The sequence below is a fragment of the Pleurodeles waltl genome, chromosome 3_1 (genome assembly GCF_031143425.1).
Source record: "Pleurodeles waltl isolate 20211129_DDA chromosome 3_1, aPleWal1.hap1.20221129, whole genome shotgun sequence".
Classification (NCBI taxonomy): domain Eukaryota; kingdom Metazoa; phylum Chordata; class Amphibia; order Caudata; family Salamandridae; genus Pleurodeles; species Pleurodeles waltl.
Genome location: NC_090440.1, coordinates 1,459,328,050 through 1,459,352,442, shown reverse-complemented (window position 1 = coordinate 1,459,352,442; position 24,393 = coordinate 1,459,328,050). Strand labels below are relative to the sequence as shown.

The following is a 24,393-nucleotide window of genomic DNA, read 5'->3' as shown; positions in this document are numbered from 1 at the left end:
ACAGGCTCCCAGCCAATCAGGATGCTGCTGAAAGCAAAAGTCGTGATTGGTCTGAGCGGCTTGCTTTGCGGCTCAGACTGGCAATAGGAGCCTATGCACGTTCTCTAGCCGGGTAGAGAACATGCAAAGTGCCCAACAGGGCCGGCTAAAAAGACATGCGCACTTTGCGTGCACATAGCTCTCTTCCGTCACACTCCCTCCAGCCTCCCCCAAACCCCCTCCCCAACAAGGAAAAAAGAAAAAGGTAATAACGTGTACATTATTATCAATTTATGTTTCCTTTTTAGGGGAACCAGTGGGGCAACGCTTCTCCACCTTAGCGGAGGAGCCGCCCCTGGTGCTAATTAGTACACCCACTATTTTTTCATGACGTGCTCTGGGCCTGTATCACTGACACTGAGCCCGTGTTCAGTTATTTAGGCCCATCACTCACTCAGATAGAGCTAACCCAGGATAACATGACACATAGCTACCTTCTTTCTAGTTGCAGGCCTTCAGCTACATTTACACTGCATTGGTTCATTGTGGGACGTGTGCTTCTAGTAGACTTCAAGTAACCCCCAGTGGACCATGGTAACCAGTGCTAGAAATTGAAAAAATAAAGTGCAGGTACTCTCTGCCAGAGTACCTGCTTATTTCTGGGAAGTGCCGGTACTCTCCAATTAAAAGTAGTAAGTTTTTCTTGAGATGTGCCGGTACTCTCCCTCTTAAAATAAAAAAGTGCCGGTACTCAGTAACGGACAGTACCGGCCCATTTAAAGCACTGAATGGTAACTATAAACAATAATTTGTTAAAGGAAAGCGCGGGGCTGGAATTGTTGGATTCTCGCGAACTGTAATCTGGTAATTCGATGTTTGGTTCATTGCCTTTCTCTGCAAGAGCTGCCTCTGAATAATCAGACATGTATGCGTGGTCATGCACTCTGGCGGACACTGTAAATTTACATTTAATCTCGCTTCTTAGTACGCGCTATGTTTTCAGACTTGGCTTCTCTCCCCATGTCCCTGCATTATATCTTTTCTTCTACCTCTTTTTCCCTCCACTCGCCTCTACTCACCCTGCCCGTCCATCATTTCCCTCCCTTCTGTCTACTTTTCGGCACAAGGAGGTTTTGGGGCGTGTCCTTAGCGTTGCACAATTGAGGGAAATTGCTGTCCCGCGATAGGAAATATTTCCATGATGATGTTGTCTTAACACTTCAGAGGGAAGGAAAGTAGAGTGAGTGTGCCGAGGAGCACAAAGAGGGGCAGTCTGCGAGCTGGGCAAGCCTGCGAGGATGTGTGTCGTGCTGTCTGTCTCGGTGTTTTTGACGGAGCTGCTGCTGCTATGCACCTGCACCAGAGCCGAAGAGAGTGATACATGTCCAGGTAAAATAATCGATTTATGAATACTTGTTAGTAATCCACCTTGTTATTAATTAATCCAAAGTCTTAATGGGCTCGTAACAATCCGATTTTATTTGCATGAAAAAATACTTCATATTAGCCCTCTGTGATATTCACTCCTCAGATCATTTTATTGCTGTAGCCCAGCCGACATGTGTTCGCCCCATGTCCGGCTCGACAGCCTGGGGGCCTTTTCCACGCTTAATTCTTTCAAGATGCAAATACTGTCTTTCGGAATGGTGTTGCAAACATACGATCCCCCAAAAAATATTAAGAAAGATACGTGCTTTAAAAGGTCATTCCATAGTCACCTGGACCAATCCCTGTCAGCGTCCCGTAAAATAATCTATATCGGTGTTTTAAGTCAGTGGTCCGACTCGTGCCATCCATCCACCCAACCAGCACTGGAATTTCTCAATGTTCCTAAATAGAAAAAAATGTTTTATCATCCACTTCAATAGCGTTATGGTACCTATTTCATTAATCTGGAATGTTGAATAGTTTACGTTGCTCTTTCAGGACTCGATTTTGCCACATGCAATTGTACACATATGTAGCCGGTGGTCAACCCACTAAGCTGTTTTGCAGGCTCTGTTTCAAAGGCTGCATTGGCAATATAAATACATGTTATGTCCCTGCCTCGCTCTTCAGATGAAGAGAGCTACAGTGTGGGTGAGTGAGCGGGTTCGGGAGTCGGAGTGGGTCAGTGCAGTGCACACTGTGAATTAGACTTCCTCCAAAAATGTTTTTAATTAGAGTTTGATGCATGTGCACCGTGCTGAATTAGAACCATCAGGACCCTTACTCAGGAAAGGAAGGGGACAACACAACCCCCTACCTTCCCTGGAGGATTACTGTGCAGTCTCTGGCGGCCCTCAGTGTTTTGAGCAGGTGCAGCTCCGAGCCTTGCATTGCACAACGCCAGGTGCGCTTACATTCACAACCTTTTCGAAGAGGTTGGTGCCTGTCTGCCTGCCTGGACGAAAATTAGTTACTCTATGAGGCTGTTACAAATAACAATGACGTACTGGGTGATGAGAAACGTCCAGAACGAGTCCGAAACAATTGCAAGCGGAATGACGCTTGCCGGAAAAACGCAGAACTTTTTCTCTGCCTTAACCAAGCATGTGCTGAACAACGCCACAAGGCAGAGAAAAAGGGAGAGTGCAGCGGAAAAGGGCGCTGGCAGGTATGTGGGGCTGGCGCGGGGTGGAGGAATTTTTTTAAGTGGCAGAGGGTCGGGGTAGTTATGTTTTTTTTAGAACGGGTGGGGGGAGTTATGTTTTTAGACTGGGTGGGGGGTCTGGGTAGTTATGTTTTTGGGCATGGGGGATCAGGGTAGTAGTGTTTTTGGGGCGGGTAGGGGGTCGGGGTAATTGTGTTTTTAGGCAGGGTGGGTAGTTATGTTTTAGGGTGGGTGGTGGGGGGTCAGGGTACTTGTGTTTTTAGGGCAGGTGGGGGGGTTGGAGATAGTGTTTTTAGGGCAGGTGGGGGCGGGGTAGTTGTGTTTTTAGGGCAGGGTCAGGTAGTTATGCTTTTAGAGTGGGTGGTGCCACTTTTTTTTAAGGGGAAGTGATGGGGGGTCGGGGTAGTTATGTTTTTAGGGTGGGTACTGTGGGGTCAGGGTAGTTATGTTTTTGTGGTGGGTGGTCAGGGTAGGTTTTGTTTTAGGGCGGGTGGTGGGGAGTCAGGGTAGTTGTTTTTAGGGTGGGTTGGGGGGGTGATGGTTTTAGAGCAGGTGGGGGTCGGGGTAGTTATGTTTTTGGGGGCTCAGTGGGGTCGGGGTAGTATTGTTTTTAGGGCAGGTGGGGTTTGTGGTACTTGTGTTTTTATGGCAGGTGGGGTAGTTATGTTTATAGGGGGTGGTGGGGGTCGGGTAGTTATGTTTATAGGGTGGGTGGTGGGGGTCGGGGTACTTGTGTTTTTAGGGCAGGTGGGTGGTCTGGGTAGTCGTGTTTTTAGGGCAGTTGGGGGGCGGGGTAGTTGTGTTTTTAGGGCGGGGGTCGGGTAGTTATGTTTTTAGGGTGGGTGGTGCCATTTTCTTTTTAAGGGGAGTGGGGAGTCGGGGTAGTTATGTTTTTAGTGCGGGTAGTGGGGGGTCAGGGTAGTTATGTTTTTAGGGCATGTGGTGGGGGGTCGTGTAGTCATGTTTTTTATGGCGGGTGGTGGGGAGTCGGGGTAGTTATGTTTTTTAGGGCGGGGGCCGGGGTAGTAGCATTTTTAGGGTGGGTGGGGGGCTAGGGGTAGTTGTATTTTTAGGCATGGAGGTCGGGTAGTTATGTTTTTAGGGCGGGCGGTGCCATTTTTTTAAGGGGTGGGTGGTGGGTTGGGATAGTTGTGTTTTTAGGGCGGGTGAGGGGTCGGGTAGTTGTGTTTTAAGGGCGGGTGGGGGGGTTGGGGTAGTTGTGTTTTTAGGGAGGGTGGGGGGTCAGGGTACTTGTGTTTTTAGGGCGAGTGGAGGGTGGCATGCTAGAACCACGCATGCCGTTCCACACATGCCTTTACCAGGCATGCTTTTACAACGAAAAATCGTTGTAAAGGCATGCATGGTAAAGGAATGTGTAGAAACAACGCAGTCATTGTTCTGACTTTGTTGGTCAGGCATGCATGGTTCTCGCATTAGTTGTTCCATCATACATTCCTGGGTGATGGCTACTTCTCAATACATGGAACACCAAAGAATCTACACAAACAGCAGATCTCCAAATGACAGCAGCAGATTTTTCAAGATACAGACTTGGAATATTATCGAAAGTGAGAATGGTATCCAAACTTTCGTAATCACTAACTCATTCCCTTATGCATACATCTGAGTGACTTAAGCATCCACGTCAGAGCTCTGTCGGTAACCTTCCTGTCACTCATGCCTTAACTGTTCCTGTAGTGTTTTTATAACGGGTGGGGGGGGCAGGGCAGTTGTGTTTTTAGGGTAGGGGTCGCGTACTTATGTTTTTAGGGTGGTTGGTGCCATGTTTTTTTAAGGGGCGGGGTGGGAGTCTGTGTAGTTATGTTTTTAGGGTGGGTGGTGGGGGATCAGGGTAGTTATAGTTTTTAGGGCAGGTGGTGGGGGTCAGGGTAGTTATGTTTTTTAGGGCAGGTGATGGGGGTAAGGGTAGTTATGTTTTTTAGGGTGGGGGAGGGTCGGGTAGTAGTGTTTTTAGAGCGAGTGGGGCAGCAGGGTAGTTGTGTTTTTAGGGCCGGTTGTGGAGGTCAGGTAGTTATGTTTTTAGGGTGGGTGGTGGGGGGTCAGGTAGTTATATTTTTAGGGCAGGTGGCGGGGGTCCGGATAGTAGTGTTTTTAGGGTGGGTGGGGGGTCGGGTAGTAGTGTTTTTAGGGCGGGTCAGGGTAGTTATGTTTTTAGGCCGGGTGGGTAGTTGTGTTTTTAGGGTGGGTGGGAGGGGTCAGGTAGTTGTTTTTTAGGGTGGGTGGGGTAGTTGTGTTTTTAGGGCAGGTGGGGGGTCGAAGTAGTTGTGTTTTTAGGGCGGGTGGGGGGGTCGGATACTTGTGTTTTTAGGGTGGGTAGGGGTTCGGGGTAGTGGTGTTTTTAGGACGGGGGTCGGGTAGTTATGTTTTTAGGGCGGGTGGGGGGCGGCATGCTAGAACCACGCATGCCGTTCCACACATGCCTTTATTAGGCATGCTTTTACAACAAAAAATCATTATAAAGACATGCATGGTAAAGGCATGCGTGGGAACAACGCAGTCGTTTTTCCGACCGCGTTGTTCAGGCATGCGTGGTTCTCGCATTAGTTGTTCCATCATACACTCCTGGGTGATGGCCACTTCTCAATACATGGAACACCAAAGAATCTAAACAAACAGATCTCCAAATGACAGCAGCAGATTTTTCCAGATACAGACTTGGAATATTATCAAATCGACAATGGTGTCCAACCTTTCCTAATCACAAACTCATCCACTTATGCATTCATCTGAGTGACTTAAGCGTCCACTTGAGTGCTCTGTCTGTAATCTTCTGGTCACTCATGCCTTAACTGTTCTTGTTCTGTGAGAGATGGAAGCTTGCGCTAGTCTGTCCTGCTGGATTTCTTCTGTGGGAAGTTGTAGATTTTACATATTGCCGGATGTTAGAGACGGAACCTTGCTTTGCTACTACCATACTGTCCCTCTTTTGTGAGGAAGTAAAGCTTGAACTGCTGCTGTCCAATTTGTACCTGTCATGTGGGAAACGTGTGCTGATGCTACCCTAGCTGTACCTGTCTTCTGAAATTGGGACGCGTACAGTTTCTGCCAAAGGTGTACATGTTCCATGAAGAGGGTTGTGTTGCACCTACCTGGTATGTGTGAGGGAATGGTGTGATATTCCTTCTGCTTCTGCCACCTATCCTTAACTTATTTGTGTTAGGGAAGGCTGCACTGCTGGTGTCTATGATATACCTTTATTGTGTCAAGAAGCTAGGTATAAAACTTTCCACGAAACTTAAGCACAAACAATGGACATTGCCAATGCTTGTTTTAATGCATGATCTGAGTACAATTGAACCCCAGGGCATATTTATCAATCTTTCATGCAGCACAATGCAGAAATGCGCAACGCAGCAAGCCACCTTACTGCACGGCTTTGTATGTAAGTGAAAGGACAGGAATGCACCATATTTAACATTATACAGTGCATTCCTGTCCTTTCCTATCGCTGATGCACTTTTAACTGCCTTGCGCCAATGCAGGTACCCTTACATCATGTGTTAAGGGTGCCTGCATTGTAGGCAGGATTGTTTTTATGCAGGAAGAGACATCTTCCTGCACAAAGACAATGATGAGAAGCATTTTCCTCTTTCTATGTGTGCTGCAGAATGCAGCACGTAAAGAAACGGTTAAAAACGAGGAGAAATAAGGTTATTTTTCCCCTTTATGCCTCACCTGGGGAGGCATAGCATTCCATGATCTACCACTAATGGCCAATTTGGGAATACACCAAAATTCATAAGTGGATGCCTGGAAACACCCACGCACCACCCATGGAATGCCTCACTGCTGCAGAGTTTTGCAAGGTAACAGATAGTGCTGTTTTGTGTAACTCTAGATTTATTAAGCCATGCAGGGCCTTGTATGACTTGATAAATCTCACTTAGGATTTGCGTCACTCTTGCGCACCCTTGCGTGGGGCAAAGGTGACGCAAAACCTTGACAAATATGCCCCTCATTTTTACGCATGAAGAAAGCAGTTTTTGAAATGGAATAGATGACTTTAAAATTTTTTAAAACATAGCTGACTAGTGGCTCTATGGCGTGCAAACACGTCCAGCCAACTCTGTCATTTTAGCCAACAGCACTTTGTATGAGGGGTTTTCTAGCCAATAATGAAAATGTTAAAAGCCCCACAATGCAACTTGCTGTTGGTAAACAAAAAAAAAAAAATAGATGATTATTTCCTATGTTATGATGCCAGAGTGTAGAGGTGTGAAAATAAAATAAAATAAAATGTGGCTCCTATCTGCCTTCTTTCTTGCAGGCAAATACGGGTTAACAACCTAGTGGGTGAGAAGGCAAAGGTAGGCGATCAGATGCAAATGTCAGCAACTGACTGCTAGTGGTTTAACACAAACACTTCCTGGAAAACAAAAGTCTGTTACTTACATGAACAATGCCTGAAGCAGCAGTTAGAGGGTCTGGAGACACAGATAAAGTACAAATAAGACGTCACCTTCTCTTTCCAAGCACGTCCTCCACCTAGAAGTTGGTGCAATGTAGTTAGGAAGCTTACACAACCACAGTTAATCCCCTGCATTAAACAAGTGCTGGACATCCTGCAGGTGCTCCCCGCGTGGGCCACCATACTGCCCCCTAGTAGCTTGAAGATCTATGTGCACACTTAGGTAGCCAATCAATAAACCACTCTAGTCTGCCCAGTTTCTCACCTGCTGCCCTGTACGATAACTCCTTCCCAGGCTGACCCTCCGCTCTCTGCCTCCCGAGGCCGCTGCCTTTACTGCCCAATCACAGAGCATGTTGTATTTAAACGTTCTTACAGCCCCTGAAGATAGCACTGGCCATGGGCAAATGTCTACACCAACCCTCAGTCATGGTCGTCGGTGTCTGTTTGTGTCTGCATCACATCACAATATGTCGCTACTCTTTAGCAGTTATTGTCTCTCAATACCAGTCCATATGTGTGTGTACCAGCGATCTCGCTATATGCTTCTATATTTGCATTTATAAAGCTCTCCATCAGACCTGACACCTTCAATAAAAATTGACCCTGTGAGAGGATTGAACTGTAAGGAGGGGGGTGTTGGGACCTTGAGCTCATTACCTCCTCAGCCATGAAAGTGCTTCAGAGGAGGCGTGGCCATTGAGAGGCTGTGGGCTTTGTGCAGATCACTGCCCTTGAGCTACTCTTTCCCCTCAAGGCAAACAAACCCAGGCTTCAAAGGTTACTTACTGCTGATGTCCTGTGGAGCTTGCACACCCAGTGGACATCAGCTGTGCTCAGCCTCCAGACAGTGTGAGTTGGCCACGCTCTCTGCTGGGGTTCTCAACTCACATTCTGCGATCTCTGCTGCTCACTGGGTGTGTAAAAGGACCCACTGCCGTGTGACTCACTGTGGTGCCGCATGAATTGGCAGGTCTGCTCTATTCTCCGTTGAGAGGCACCAACTTGCATTATCGGAAGGGTAGCATATCGCACCGCATAAGAGTTCTTCACTGAAAGTTGTACTTGCTGGGGGAAATGTGGGAAGTGTTTTGGTGTTGTGTGTGACTGACCAGAGTGGTTCTCTTTTCATGTCTTGTGCTGCAGCAGCACCTAATAGTGTGAAGGAGGAAGGATAAGTCAGAGATGGGGCATATTCATGTTACATCAGCTGGCTATTAAAGTTTATTCTGCTTGAGTCTAATCACAAAATGTTTTCGATCCTTTGCCTGTGCTGCATACAACAGTTAGGACCTTCACACTATAAACCTTGTCGATCTGAGAAAGAGAGGACAGAGATCCTGCTACATGCCCTGAGTTACAATGTCCCTTATATGATTAAAACCCACAGAGCTGAGGGACATGAATGGGAACTGCAGTGATGAGTTGTATCAAAATCCTCTAGGATACCATCCATATGTGGAAGATCTCTACGTACTTTGGGTGCTTGTGCATGTCCTCTGGTGTGGAGTGTCCTGGTTTAGGTAGATTGATGGTGCTTGTCTGACAGTATGAGGTAGTCCTAGTCTGCCCTCTCAATAGCAGACTGGGCTAGAGGTACTTTATCAGGACGGTAAAGGATTGTCACCCTACCTGCACTGATAACAGTGGGCTTTAGTAGTATCAAATTATTTGGATTCTGTGAATTTTGAGCACTCATGAGCAGAGTGTGATTTGGTCCCAAAAGTTGTTTGGTTTTGCTGTATGTCTCTGTCCTTCAGAGGCTGTCCACCTGTATTCCTTCTCCATACATCCCTCTGACCCCACACTTCACGCAACCCATTAGTCTGTTCCTCTATTGCACCTCTTTCCTCCAAGTACCCATCCCCCTTTGCACCATTTCTTACAGCATCCAACATCTGATTTTCTCTCTTCCCACTTGTGTCCCCTGAGCCTCTCTCCTCTAAAATCTTTTTCTCCTATGTTACCTGTTTCCAGTCTGCGACCCATCTCTTCTTTCTTCAAATTTCCACAGCATCCCTTTCTCTCCCTATCTGTCTCTATGTATCCCACTCTTTTATGTATCTCTCTTACTCCACCCCATGCTATTATATTTTATCCACCTTACCTTCACTTCACTCTTTCCTCCTTTCCTTTATCCCTCCCCCATGCTGCTTCCTTTACCTTTTTGCTTTTGCCTCACTTTTCCCTTTGTCCCTTTGTCCTTTTGTCAGTCTTCATCCATTCTGTCCACCTCTCCTTTCATTACAGGGGTGCAGCTGGTGGGTCTCACTGGCTCGGATCGCCTTGCCATCATACAGGGATGCCCTGGAGGCCAAGGGCCCATCGGACCCCCCGGGCCAGCGGGAGCCCCTGGAGAGAAAGGATCCACTGGAGAACCAGGCCTGAGAGGTAAGAAGTGGGGGTAGGTGTGTCTTGTCTGCCACAGCAATCCAGGTAGAACTTCCTGTGCATCAAGGAAAATGACGGCAAGGTCAGCAGATTCAAGTGTAAAGGCAACTAACCAGTATTTTCTAACACTTTGGGGTTCCAGACTCTTACTGTGAAAATATACCCTCATGTCACCCTTTGGCTGGTGATTCTACGTCCTAAATAAAACATACCCTGCTTTATGATCATCATGTAGTTGATTTGCTATACTCTTTTGGTTCTGATACCAGTGGCAATGGAGCAGAGAGAATATTACCCAACAGACTGGTGCTAGAGTTGTCAGACTTCCACACGGTTTCTGAGTCTTCTGGGCACCATCTTGAGGACAGTGAACGATGCATCAAAGCTACAGCACTGCCTTGAGACTGACAACCAAAGGAGCGGGGCACACTGGTCACTTCCCCATCCCTCCTCTCACTTTACATAAAGGCAATCATAGTACCCATCCACACTCATAGTACCCACCCACGCATGTGATGGGATCCAGCACATGACACACTCGCAAAGAAAAATAGCTTGAAGGCAGCTGACAAACAGTTCCCGAAAAAATGGATGGGAAGCATATAGATTTTTTTTATGAGCAAGTGAAGGTGAGATATCACTCTCAAGGCTTTGACCCTTGACACTCCCTGGCGGCCAGCACTGGACTTGGCTGTGGCATAGTCACTAATTGCTAAGGTAAGTACTGGACATGCTCACCAAGTGCTGAGTGAACACCAGAAAGAGTCACTCATGCCTGCACTGAGGTCTGACCAGACTCACTCAGTGCTGAAATGAATTCTGGAGTGACGGCGCTGGCCTGAATTATGGGTGGGCTCCTCGCGAACAAAGGCTTCCTCTCCAGCAGTAGCACTGTATCTCACATACTGGCTCTGCTTGGATACTTAGGGGCATATTTATACTCTGTTTGCGCCAAATTTGCATCATTTTTTAATGCAAATTTAGCGCAAACCTAACTCCATATTTATATTTTGCCATTAGACACGTCTAACGCCAAAATATAGGAGTTTGCACCATTTTTTGGATTGGTGCACCTACCTTGTGTCAATGAGATGCAAGGTAGGCGTTCTCATCTAAAAAATGGTTCTATCCCTATTGCCCCCTAATTATCCCCTCATTCTAAAATGACGTACAGGTGGGAGGAGGGGACAAATAATGGTGCAAAGCAAGCTTGCTTTGCACCATTAAATAACACCTGGGTAAGACCAGGCATTAGGGGACCATGGAATGGGTCCACATGTGACCTCCCGAAGCCCCAGGAACACCTTCACCCGAGGGACGCCGAAGGATGGGGACCCCATCCCAGGTAAGTCCAGGTATGTTTTTTTTGTTGCCATCGGGGCCCTAACTTGGGGCCCCATGCATGGCACAGGGTGCAATGGCCATGCCCAGGGGACACTTGTCCCCTTTGCTGGCCATTAGGGTGGTGGGCATGACTCCTGTCTTTCCTAAGACAGGAGTCATGTTTTTGATGGTTGTGCGGCAGGAAATGGCGCTAGTCTGGTTAGAGGCTTTGTTTGCCTCTAACCAGGATAGCGTAATTTTTTGATGCACAACCCCCTCCTTCACTACCGCCACCCCCACCCAGCTAGCGTCTTTTTTGAAGATGCTAGCCCATGTTTAGCAAAAAGTATAAATCTGGGCCTTAGTTTTAAAAGTGGTGAGATGTCCTAATGGCATCTCTTCCTTCTCTCCCCGAATGCCATAGAAAACTAAGACCTTTATACTAATCCTGCAGTGTCTGTAAACTCCGTTGTGAACAGGAACATGCTGGCACCACACCATCCGGTTCAGTGCCTCACAGATAGATAAGATGGATACAATAGGTGTGTACAAAAGAAGGGTAGAAAGGAGAGCATCCAAAGTCTGTTTGTCTGTTCAACATTTCCTGCCCACTGGGATGTTTAAACCTTCAGTAAATAGGATTAATGAAAGCAATAAGGAACAGGGAATAAGAAACAAGGATCAAGGAAACAAAGAACAAATAAGGTTTAATGAATAAAGCATAAAAGGTCTAAAGTTCACTTCCCCTTGTGAAATGAGGCCTCCTAATCCACTCTGGGCCTAGAGACTCATCTTGCTATTAGCAAAGTAAATAGGGTGGCGTGTTGTAGACTCCAAGGACTAGGCAGGCCCTGTCACTGCAGGTATGAACACGTCATGGGTAGTGTCCGAAACAGTGTCGGTAACAGATAGTGACTTAAGCTTCCCTGAATACTTTTATCATCAATAAAAGCTGTTCTGGCAGTGTCCCTCAATCTATACTTTTTAACCCTGGCATTGCGACACAGTTGCAGTGTAAGTTTCTTTTTTATGTGCTGTTTAGCAAACCACTTCTATGAACTGGTCTCTGTTTAAGGGCACAAGTTTGAAGTCTGGGTGGATCATGCTTGACAGATCCTCATTGAGCGTAGACTACAACAAGGAAGATGGGCGAGTTGGAAGAAGCTGATTTAATTACTGATAATGTGCTTTACCTCCCATCCCTCCCTCGTCTTCCTTTCCATACCAATAAAGCTCATTGCCTCCCCTAGACCCCACCCTTTTCCTTTAAAAAGTCCCCCCTGCCCCAACACCTCCTGTTCTTTGTTGTCTAGCCCACTAGACTTACCTTCTCTTTCTCCTCCATGGCGGGCCTGGGGGAGCTTCGTGTTGACTCTCGGCCAGTGCGGTGCTCCTCTTGGTGGGTTCCCGGCAGTAGCGTCTTCCTGGAGGTCAACTAGGCTGCCTTAGGGGATCTGCTTCCAGGTCATCTGATGGATCAGTCGGCTCTCTCGTGGCTGAGGCTGCGCTTCCGGATCTTCGCTTCGTGTTTGCTGGGCTGATTCACTGGTCGTTTTTTTTTTTGTTGATTGGTGCGTCATTTTTATTTGCTGCTTGTGGGGGGGAGGTTTCTCCCCTATTTTAGTTGGCTGTTGTTGGGATTTCTTTTGTGTGCATTTCTTCTGGGATCATGTCTGTGCAGGGTCATTCCAAACGGCGCCAGATTCTTCGGAGGGGGAAGATGTTGCGGTTCCCATTCAGAAGCCTAGTGGACGCCAGGCTACGCTGGGGGTTCCTGCTCCTCTCATGTCCAGGGAGGAGGTTCAGGACATGATTGAGGTGGCTGTGTCTAAGGCCCTTCAGGTTGGGGCACTCCGTCCTGGACGTTCTTTGGCCTCTCGTCCCTCGGGCGGCGGAGGGCTCCTCTTCCTAGGATGATGATGCCCCCTCTACATCTTCTGGTGGGAACTATGACTCCAGGGAGGAGATGTGGGATGTTCTGGCCCATGTTCGGGACAATTTGTTTTTTTTTGTTTTTCACCCTTCTGGGGCTGATTCCCACTTGTTTCCTTCTCGGTTTGCCATGCCTTTCCAGGGCCCGGTTAAGGATTTGGTTTTCTGTGAGCGGAAGGAGGTGGACAAATCTCAGGTTCCTCGTTTTCTCAAACAAATGTACTTACTGGATTGGGAGGAGGTGTTACCTCCTTCTGTTAAGCTGGATTCCATTTTGACTACTTTGATTGGAAAACTGCGGTCAATCCTGAGGACTGTGTTCCTGCTGATGCCATTGACAGGAAGGTGGATTCGGGTCTGAAGAGGGCCTTTGCTGCTGAGAATTTGGCACTCAGGGCTGGTATTTTCTCTGCTTATTCTGCCCAATCTTTGGTTCAGGACTTTGACAGACTTGCAGTGGCTGTACAGGAGGGCTCTGAATGTTCAGAGCTGCTAGCGGTTATGGAGCAACAGGCCAGGTTACTGGCTGACATGTCTTCTGATGTGGTCTGCACTTTGGCCCTGGTGTCTGGGGCATTGATTGGGGCCTGTAGGTCTCTCTGTTTAGGGATGTGGAAAGTGGATCGGGGGGAGAAGGCTGCTCTCCTGCGGCTTCCTTTTGAAGGTCAAACTTTGTTTGGGGATCAATTGCCTTCCATTATTTCCAAAGGTTTTAAGGAGAGGAAGTGCGCCATTCCTTATAAAGGTGGTTCCTCTTCAGGCAAGGGTTGCCGGAAGCATTTTCGCTCTTCTCCCAAAATCGATTCCAAGCCTTTTCTTCCAGGAAACGTCGTTTTCAGCCCCAATGTTCTCCTAAGAAGCCTGGTCCTTCTCTTCGGAGTGGCCTCAAGAAGGGTTGCTGACAATCACTGTGGGACTGGAAGTTGGCCGCTTGGGGGTCGACTGAGACACTTTCTTCCCTTTTTGGCAGGGGGATGTCGCCGATCGCTAGGTGCAGGACATTGTGGAAAATGGTTACACCATAGACTTCATCCTGGTTTCCCCGGATACGGGGGGTTCATCAAACGCCCTTGCCTGCAGATGGTGCCAAGAGGGCGGCATTTCTGGAAGGTGTCCGGGACTTGCTGTTGAAAAGAGCCATCTCCCGAGTTCCTGTGGAGGAACGGGAACGGGGTGCTTATTCCATCTTGTTCCTGGTTCCAAAAATATTGGTGGGTTTTCGTCCAGTGCCGAATCTAAAATGGGTGAATTCCTGGATAAAGACTGTGCATTTCCAGATGTTGTCCATTCAGGCAATTTTTCGTCTGATCTGTCTGGGGGATTTCCTGGGGTCTCTGGATCCTCAGGATGCTTACCTGCATGTTCCAGTCACCCTGTACTCTCAGAGGTTCCTCTGCTTTGCAGAGGGCGGGACCATTTTCAATTCTGTGTTCTTCCATTTGGCTTCAAGTCCTCTCCCAGGATTTTCACCAAGGTGCTGGCTCCTCTGATGGCTCTTCTCCATTCCGAGGGGGTTTTTGTCCATCCTTATTTGGACGATATTCTGATTCAGGCTCCCAGCAGGGTTCTGTTGGGGATTCATGTGGCAAGGGTTTTGTTGGTCCTGCAAGGTCACAGGTTTTTGGTCAATTGGGGGAAGTCAGATTTGGTTCCTTCCCAGGATCTGGTTTTCATCTGGCTCGATTTCTGACTCTACAGGGATTGGTGACTGTGTTGGAGAAGCGACTGTTGAGTCTCCAGTCCCAGGTGTTGACTGTCTTGTCGCTGAGGGCTCCCAGGGCTCTTCAGTTGTTGCGTCTGCAGGGTCATTTGGCTTCGGTAATTTTTCTGGTGCCTTGGGCGCAGTTTCATCTTTTTTGCCTGATGAACTGGTTTCTCTCTCGTTGGTCTCCCACTCTGGGCAATCTTCAGGCGAGGATTCCTGTGTTGGGGTTCATTCGCAGGGAGTTGGGTTGGTGGCTGGGGCCAGCTCATCTCCAGTTGGGGTGCCTTAGGCTCCTTCAGTGTCTGTTGTAGTGACGACAGAAGACTGTCTCTCCGGATGGGGCACATGGCTGGGGTCGGAGCAGGTCCAGGGGTTTTGGTCTCTTCTGTAGCCGGTCTGGTCCTCGAATTGGAGGGAGTTGAAGGTGGTTCTTCTGGCTCTTGTGCATTTTCAGGTGTCCCTGCGGGGCATGGATGTTCTTCTCTGGACAGACAACTTGGTCGCCAAGTTTTACGTCAACAGGCAAGGTGGGACCAGGTCTCGGCCTCTGTTTTGGATTGCGAGGGACATTTTTGTTTGGGCTCAGGATTGGGTTCTGTCTCTTCAGGTCACATACATTCAAGGGGGGGTCAATGTTCGGGCGGATCAGTTGAGCAGGGTCCTTCCTTCCTCCCAAGTTTTTTTTCCTCCTGTTGTCTCTGTTCCATCGTCTGGTTCGCTTGTGGGGTCTTCCGGTGGTGGATTTGTTTGCCTCACAGAGAGTGCAAACGTGAGGCGCTTTTGCTCCCGGTTTTATTGCCCTCTGGCTTGGGCGGTGGACGGGATGTTGTGTCCTTGGCCTCAGGGTCTTCTTTATGCATTCCCACCCTTCCAGTTGCTCCGTGCTTTTCTGGGGAGGGTGCATCTACTGAGGGAAGGATTCTATTGATCGCTCCTCATTGGCCACGGGCGAGTTGGTTTCCGTTGCTTTGGTTGATGGCCTCCGGTCAAATGTGGGCTCTCGCTCTCTGTCCCTCTCCTCTAGCATTTCTTTGCCTCCCTCTAGGGTCATTGCGGCAGTTGCACTTGACGGCTTGGAAGTTGAACGGCGGGGATTGATGGGGTTGGAGGTTGCGGTTTCATTGACGTTGACTTTGCTGGCTTTCCGGCGTCGTTCCACGTTACTGTCCTATGATCGTCAGTGGAAGGTGTTTTCTGCCTGGTGTTTGCGTCACCTGGTGGATCCTACGGTGGCTTCTGTGTTTGAGGTGATGCAGTTTTTGGAAGATGGGGTTCAGTTGGTTTTGTCTGTTGCTACCCTGCGGGTGCAGTGGGCAGTTATCCAGGGTTTTCGGGGTCCGTGGCGTAATCTTTCTGATGAGGGTCATTTGATGCCTAGATTTTTTTCAGGGCCTTCTTAACTTGTTTCCTCGTCCGGTGCGTTCCTTTCCTGCCTGGGATCTTTCATTGGTGTTGGAGGTCTTTTCTGGTCCTCCTTTTGAGCCTCTGGACACCTGTGATTTGCGTCATCTGACGTTGAAGACTTTTTTTCAGGTGGCCATCACTTCGGCCTAGCATTTGGGGGAATTGGAGGCTTTGACCTACACTTTTCCTTTTTGCAAGATTTTTCCGGATCGGGTTGTTCTTGTGCTAGTTCCCTCTTTTGTTCCCAAGGTGAATTCCACTTTCCATGCTCGTCAGGAAGTGATTCTGCCTGCTTTTTGTCCCTACCCTTCCTCGGCTGAGGAGGTTTGGTTGCATTCTTTGGATGTGCGTAGGGCATCGTTGGAATACATGAGGGTGGTTGCTCCTTTCCGGAAAGGGGATTCGTTGTTTGTTAATTTTGGTCTGGCTCGGAAGGGGGAGAAACTGGCCACTGCTTCTTTGAGTCATTGGGTCCGCTCTATGGTTTTGCTGGCATTTTCTTTGAAAGGGTTTCTGCCTCCTCCGGGGGTTTAGGGGCGTTCTACCCGGGGAATGGCTGCTATGGTGGGTGAGTTACAGGGCACTTCTGTGGTGGAAATTTGCAGGGCGGTTACTTGGGCCTCTCCATCCACTTTTGTTTGTCATTACAGAATTGCGGAATTGGAATGTTTGGAGTCGGTATTGGGTCACCGTGTGTTGCCCTGTGTAATGCAATAGGGGTGTTCTTTTCTGGTGGCCTAATTTGTTGTGATTAAATATGTTGCAACTCAGTGTCCGTCTCCTGTGTTTCTTTTGCTACATCTCATTGGTATGGAAAGGAAGGCGAGGGAGGGACGGGAGGTAATGCATCCATTACTTACCAGTAATGGCATTACTCCTAGTCCTATTCCCTCACCTTCCTTTCCATTCCCTCCTGCCCACCCGGTACGGGACGCCTGAGTCGCTGTTTTTTGGGCTTGTTTCTGTACAGGAGGTGTTTGGGGCAGGGGGGACTTTTTAAAGGGGAAGGGAGGGGGCTAGGTGAGGCAAGAAGCCTCATTGGCATGGAAAGGAAGGTGAGGGAGTAAGACTAGGAGTAATGCCATTACCGGTGTAGGAATTTGGCTCTGTATGCACTATTTCAAAGTAAGGAATAGTATGCACAGAGTCCAAGGGTTCCCCTTAGAGGTAAGATAGTGGCAAAAAGAGATAATACTAATGCTCTATTTTGTGGTAGTGTGGTTGAGCAGTAGGCTTATCAAAGGAGTAGTGTTAAGCATTTGTTGTACACACACAGGCAATAAATGAGGAACACACACTCAAAGACAATTCCAGGCCAATAGGTTTTTGTATAGAAAAATATATTTTCTTAGTTTATTTTAAGAACCACAGGTTCAAGATTTACATGTAATACTTTAAATGAAAGGTATTGCAGGTAGGTACTTTAGGAACTTTGAATTAGCAAAATAGCATATACAGTTTTCACATAAATCACATATAGCTATTTTAAAACTAGACACTGTGCAATTTTCAACAGTTCCTGGGGGGAGTAAGAGTTTGTTAGTTTTTGCAGGCAAGTAAACCACCTACGGGGTTCAAGTTTGGGTCCAAGGTAGCCCACCGTTGGGGGTTCAGAGCAACCCCAAAGTTACCACACCAGCAGCTCAGGGCCGGTCAGGTACAGAGGTCAAAGTGGTGCCCAAAACGCATAGGCTTCAATGGAGAAGGGGTTGCCCCGGTTCCAGTCTGCCAGCAGGTAAGTACCCGCGCCTTCGGAGGGAAGACCAGGGGGGTTTTGTAGGGCACCGGGGGGGACACAAGTCCACACAGAAAGTACACCCTCAGCAGCACAGGGGCAGCCGGGTGCAGTGTGCAAACACGCGTTGGGTTTTCAATAGGTTTCAATAAAAGACCAAGGGGTCTCTTCAGCGATGCAGGCAGGCAAGGGGGGGCTCCTCGGGGTAGCCACCACCTGGGCAAGGGAGAGGGCCACCTGGGGGTCGCTCCTGCACTGGAGGTCGGATCCTTCAGGCCCTGGGGGCTGCGGGTGCAGAGTCTTTACCAGGCATCGGGTCTTAGAAGCAGGCAGTCGCGGTCAGGGGGAGCCTCGGGATTCCATCTGCAGGCGTCGTTGTGGGAGCTCAGGGGGGTCAACTCTGGCTACTCACGGTCTTGCAGTCGCCGGGGAGTCCTCCCTAAAGTGATTGTTCAAGCGGGGGGCGTCGGGTGCAGAGTGCCAAGTCTCACGCTTCCGGCGGGAAACGCAAGTTGTTGCAAAGTTGCTTCTTTGTTTCAAAGTTGCAGTCTTTGGTGAACAGAGCTGCTGTCCTCTGGAGTTCATGGTCCTTCTAGATGCAGGGCAGTCCTCTGAGGCTTCAGAGGTCGCTGGTCCCTGTGGAAAGCGTCGCTGGAGCAGTGTCTTTAGAAGTGGGGAGACAGGCCGGTAGAGCTGGGGCCAAAGCAGTTGGTGTCTCCGTCTTCTCTGCAGGGTTTTTCAGCTTAGCAGTCCTCTTCTTCTTAGGTTGCAGGAATCTATCTTGCTGTGTTCTGGGAGCCCCTAAATACTCGATTTAGGGGTGTGTTTAGGTCTGGGGGGTTAGTAGCCAATGGCTACTAGCCCTGAGGGTGGCTACACCCTCTTTGTGCCTCCTCCCTGAGGGGAGGGGGACACATCCCTAATCCTATTGGGGGAATCCTCCATCTGCAAGATGGAGGATTTCTAAAAGTCAGAGTCACCTCAGCTCAGGACACCATAGGGGCTGTCCTGACTGGCTAGGGACTCCTCCTTGTTTTTCTCATTATCTCCCTTGGACTTGCCGCCAAAAGTGGGGGCTGTGTCCAGGGGGGCGGGCATCTCCACTAGCTGGAGTGCCCTGGGGCATTGTAACACAAAGCCTGAGCCTTTGAGGCTCACTGCTAGGTGTTACAGTTCCTGCAGGGGGGAGGTGTGAAGCACCTCCACCCAGAGCAGGCTTTTGTTTCTGTCCTCAGAGAGCACAAAGGCCCTCACCACATGGGGTCAGAAACTCGTCTCTCAGCAGCAGGCTGGCACAGACCAGTCAGTCCTGCACTGAACAATTGGGTAAAATACAGGGGGCATCTCTAAGATGCCCTCTGTGTGCATTATTTTAAATAAATCCAACACTGGCATCAGTGTGGGTTTATTATTCTGTAAAGTTTGATACCAAACTTCCCAGTATTCAGTGTAGCCATTATGGAGCTGTGGAGTTCGTTTTTGACAGACTCCCAGACCATATACTCTTATGGCTACCCCTGCACTTACAATGTCTAAGGTTTTGCTTAGACACTGTAGGGGCATAGTGCTCATGCACCTATGCTCTCACCTGTGGTATAGTGCACCCTGTCTTAGGGCTGTAAGGCCTGTTAGAGGGGTGACTTACCTATGCCATAGGCAGTGTGAGGTTGGCATGGCACCCTGAGAGGAGTGCCATGTCGACTTAGTCATTTTCTCCCCACCAGCACACACAAGCTGGCAAGCAGTGTGTCTGTGCTGAGTGAGGGGTCCCTAGGGTGGCATAAGACATGCTGCAGCCCTTAGAGACCTTCCTTGGCATCAGGGCCCTTGGTACCAGGGGTACCAGTTACAAGGGACTTACCTGGGTGCCAGGGTTGTGCCAATTGTGGAGACAACGGTACATTTTAGGTGAAAGAACACTGGTGCTGGGGCCTGGTTAGCACACTTCTCAGTCAAGTCAGCATCAGTATCAGGCAAAAAGTGGGGGGTAATTGCAACAGGGAGCCATTTCTTTACACAAGCCCCCCCACCCCCGTCCACAGGCCAGGAGACTCAGCCAAAGCTGGGAGAGTCTTCCTAGTCTGTCAGGTGAGGAAGAGTAGAGGAAATAGGCTGGTTTGTTGCAGGGCCTACTCTGCCTTACATCCTCCTGTTCAGGTCATTCCCTCTGGGGAACTGACCCACTTCCACAGTGATAGGACCTAGTCTGAATTGCCTCTTGTCTGTGTCTTTAATGTCTCCACCCATTCTCTCTATTTTGGGGTTAGAGGTATCCACCTCTGCTAATCTTATCTTAGCCAGGGTCACACCTAGCTTACCCAAAGAGGTTACCCAGAGCTGGAGTAACCCCACCATGACCAACAGAGTCAGCGGGCCTAACTTGCTATTTGGCATGGGGTCAGACCACCATGCCAAGGATAGTGCAGCCATAAAGGCTAACACCCAGCAGAGGCCACTGACAGCTGTCAGTGCCCAGAACCACACCTTTAGCTCTTCACCTACAAGGGAAGGGGCTAAGTTACAGGCTTCTTTGGGTTCAGGGTGCCTGTCTGCTGTATTAGAGTGGGGGGTTACCACATCTTGTAGTAAACACCCTTCTTCCACTCTTTCTTCTGTTAGCTGAGGAGCCACCCACTCAGGCTTAACAGTTGCCTGACTAGCCAGGACTTCTTGTGGGACAGGTTGGACTTTATCAGTGCCACTTTTGGAGTTCTCCCCTACTGGAGCAGAATCTCTTTGGCTTGCTGGAACCTTGGCTAAAGGTTGTCCACCCTTCCTACACTGTTTTCTTTTCTTTTTCTTCTGGGGCCTACATGCAGTTACTGCAGAGGCAGTACCTCCAGAATCCTTGGGAGAGGACTGGCACTGGACCAGTTCCTCTCTTGGGCTCTGACTAACCTCGGGGTAGTCATTTCCAAGGAGACAATCAAGGGGGAGGTCTGTACTGACTACCACCCTTCTCCAACTAAAAGTCCCACCCACTTCTATGGGCACAAAAGCCACAGGCCTATCAGTGACCCTGTCTGGGCTAACTCTTATTCTGGCCATCTCACCTGGGATGTACTGGTTTTGAGAACACCAGCCTGTCATGCACACTAGTGTGACTGGCACAAGTGTCTCTCAGGGCAGTGGCTGGGATTCCATTCACCAGTAGGTGGTGGAAGTGTCTACTTCCCTCTGGAATCTCCACCTCACCTGTTGGGCCGTTTTTCCAGTTGAAGGCTATGAAGACCTCCTCATCTGGGGAGTCATCCCCAATGGCTACACTGGTTACCCCTGGGATTTTGCTAGGGGGTTTGGTTTTGGGACAAGAAGTGTCCTTGGTGTGGTGCCCTGTCTGTCTACAGTTATGGCACCATGCCTTAGTGGCATCCCAGTTCTTACCCTGGTACCCACCTTTGTTTTGGGTTGTGTCTCGGGGCCCACCCACCTGGTCTGGTATTTGGGGACTCTTTTTCTTTATTTCTAGTGTCACCCACTTTCTCCTGGGGAGGCTTTGTAACCCCTTTCCTTTGGTCACCCCCAGTGGAAGTTTTGGTTACCCTAGTCTTGACCCAGTGGTCTGCCTTCTTTCCCAGTTCTTCGGGAGAAATTGGACCTAGGTCTACCAGATACTGATGCAACTTTTCATTGAAGCAGTTACTTAAAATGTGTTCTTTCATAAACAAATTATAAAGCCCAACATAGTCATGCACTTCATTTCCAGTTACCCGACCATCCAGTGTTTTCACTGAGTAGTCTACAAAATCAACCCCCGTCTGGCTCGAGGATATTTGAGCCCCCCTGAACCTAATCCTGTACTCCTCAGTGGAGAATCCAAAGCCCTCAATCAGGGTAGCCTTCATGAGGTCATAAGATTCTGCATCTTTACCAGAGAGTGTGAGGAGTCTATCCCTACACTCTCCAGTGAACATTTCCCAAAGGAGAGCACCCCAGTGAGATCTGTTTACTTTTTTGGTTGCACAAGCCCTCTCAAAAGCTGTGAACTATTTGCTGATGTCATCACCATCTTCATATTTAGTTCCAATCCCTTTTGGGATTTTCAACATGTCAGGAGAATCTCTGACCCTATTTATGTTGCTGCCAAAACCCATCTCTTGTCTTTCCCTTTCTATGGCTAGGAGCTGTCTCTCTAAAGCCAATCTTTTGGCCATCCTGGCTAGCAGGAGGTCATCTTCATTGAGGCTGTCCTCAATGTTTCCAGAGCTGCTGGACTCTCCTGTGAGAGAACCAGCCTCTCTGACTATCACATTTGGAATCAGGGTTTGAGGAGCCCTGATTTCCCTAACTAGGACTGGAGAGGGGAAATTCTCCTCCACATCACTAGCTTCCTCCTCTGGGAGGTCATCCTCAGAGGGGTTGGCTTTGGCAAACTCTGCCAACAGCTCCTGGAGCTGTAGTTTGGTAGGGTTTAAACCAGCTTTAATATTTTTTAATTTGCAGAGATACCTTAACTCTCTCATCCTAAGATGGAGGTAAGGGGTGATGTCGAGTTCCATCACATTCTCCTCTGCATTAGACATTATGTTTCTAAAAGTTGGAATACTTTTTAAGAATCTAAAACTATCTCTAGAACTTAATTCAAACTTTCACAAAACTTTTAAACTCTAAAAGAAATGCTAACAGGGACTAACACAAGGTCCTAGCAGAACTTTTAAAAATTTAGATAAATAGCTCAAATTTCAAAAATCAGTTTCTAATGAACATTTTGGGAATTTAGTCGTGTGATCAGGTATTGGCTGAGTAGTCCAGCAAATGCAAAGTCTTGTACCCCACCGCTGATCCACCAATGTAGGAAGTTGGCTCTGTATGCACTATTTCAAAGTAAGGAATAGTATGCACAGAGTCCAAGGGTTCCCCTTAGAGGTAAGATAGTGGCAAAAAGAGATAATACTAATGCTCTATTTTGTGGTAGTGTGGTCGAGCAGTAGGCTTATCAAAGGAGTAGTGTTAAGCATTTGTTGTACATACACAGGCAATAAATGAGGAACACACACTCAAAGACAATTCCAGGCCAATAGGTTTTTGTATAGAAAAATATCTTTTCTTAGTTTATTTTAAGAACCACAGGTTCAAGATTTACATGTAATACATTAAATGAAAGGTATTGCAGGTTGGTACTTTAGGAACTTTGAATTAGCAAAATAGCATATACAGTTTTCACATAAATCACAACCGGTAAGTAATGGATGCATTACTCCGAGTCCTGCCTTCAACTTCACACTTCTTTAGTCTCTCTGTCTCCTTTCTCGGAGATTGAACTGGACCAGTGGGTGCACTGCGTACACTGAAAAAGGTTTTGGGGATTCAGCTGCCTTTGTTCTGGCTGGAGGTGGAGGGTGAACATGAAAAAGGAGAAACAAATAAAAAAAGAAGAGTTTAAAAATTGCACGTTTATAGTAAAGAGCAGATGCAATGTATTTGGTACCACAGAAGGCATTTAAGAAAGATTGTTCATCCAGGTTTGACAACAATACTAAGGGAGTGAGGAGACAATTATTCTTAGATGACATCACACACCACTTCTGCTAATACATACATTTTAATTGTACACTGTGTGGGTTTGGTGAACAATTCGGACCAAGGCATTTCTGTAAAGACTAACCCGATCTGGAAATGAACTATCACAGGAAACAAGTCACAGAACAATGGTTGTGTACATGGAGCCAGAAACCTGCACTGGTTTGATTTTTTTAGCTTGACGTAAGCGAGTCGCTCCGACGCAAAGATAGTAACTGATGATTACGGATTCCATCCATGTAGAACAATGTAAGGACTGAGCTCCAGCCTGAATTCTTAAACTTCAAAATGGGTTATTTTTTTCTATTGAGAGTATACAACAGATATGGAAAGCCATGTTTCAATTTTCTATGCATTGAACTAAATCATTTCTTTAAGAGATTTTAATTGGTATGTGGTCATTTTGGAATAATGTGTGTCATTACCTCATGCAGCATGGTAGATGATCTTGTAAAGGAAATTTCATGGTTAGTGTGGTCGTAGGAAGCATTACAAGGTGATGCATAAGGGCATATTTATCTTTATTTCTCCTTAGAAGATTGCTTTTGTGTCCCTTCCTGCACAAAAAACAATCCTGCCTGTAATGCAGGCACCATGGTGCAGGGGTGCCTGCGTTGGTGCTAGGCAGCAGTTTGTGCCCCAGTGCAGACAGAGAGCAGGAGTGCGCCTTATCTTGATAGATATGGTGCAGTCCGCCCTTTCCCTTTCACGCAGTGGGGTAAAGTATCTTACTGCTTTGCATCAAGTAATGTTAAATATGGCCCTTAGTAGTGAATTGGTCCGACGCACGTCAGCAGGAGAATATTAGGGAATTACATTGTGGGCCACATTTATCAATGTTTTGTGTCACCCTTGCACTATGCAAGGTGACGCAGGACAAAGCAAACCCTAGTATGATATTTACCAAACCTCCGAAGGCCTCCTTGCTTGGGTCGGCGTGACTTGGTAAAACTGGAGTAACACAAGCAGCACAAGTCACTACCTTGTGTTGCTCTGGTGTGGGAAGGCGTACCATAGGTGGAGCATGGGTGATCCCACGCATCCACTCATAGATTTTGGCACATTCTCAGATTTACCAGGACAGGTAAACCTTGGAATGTGTCAAAATGGTACTCCTCACCAGGAGAGGCACAAGGAGAAAGAGATGTATTTCTTCTTGTTTCCTCTTTCTAAGTGTGCTGCATTCTGTAACACACTTAGAAAGAGGAAAATGCCTCAAAAGATTGTCTTTGTGCAGGAAGTACCCCTTGCTGCACAAAACAATCCTGCCTACAATGTAGACACCCTTGCACCGCACTGGTGCAAGGCAGCAAATTATGCACCAGTGCAAGGAAAAGACAGGAATGCCCCATATAATGTAAATTATGGCGCATTCCTGCACT

General features: G+C 48.0%; 1 protein-coding gene across 1 annotated transcript in view; it reads left to right on the top strand.

Annotated features, from left to right (window-relative positions):
* The first annotated feature begins 1,190 nt into the window (after nt 1-1,190).
* The window catches only part of LOC138285299 (ficolin-3-like), a 151,506-nt gene continuing 128,303 nt past the window's right edge, over nt 1,191-24,393 (top strand). Inside the window, exons 1-2 of the mRNA XM_069225042.1 lie at nt 1,191-1,368; nt 9,252-9,392. Coding sequence (XP_069081143.1) covers nt 1,278-1,368; nt 9,252-9,392 — 232 coding nt within the window. The 5' untranslated portion in view covers nt 1,191-1,277. The remainder of the gene's footprint in view (nt 1,369-9,251; nt 9,393-24,393) is intronic.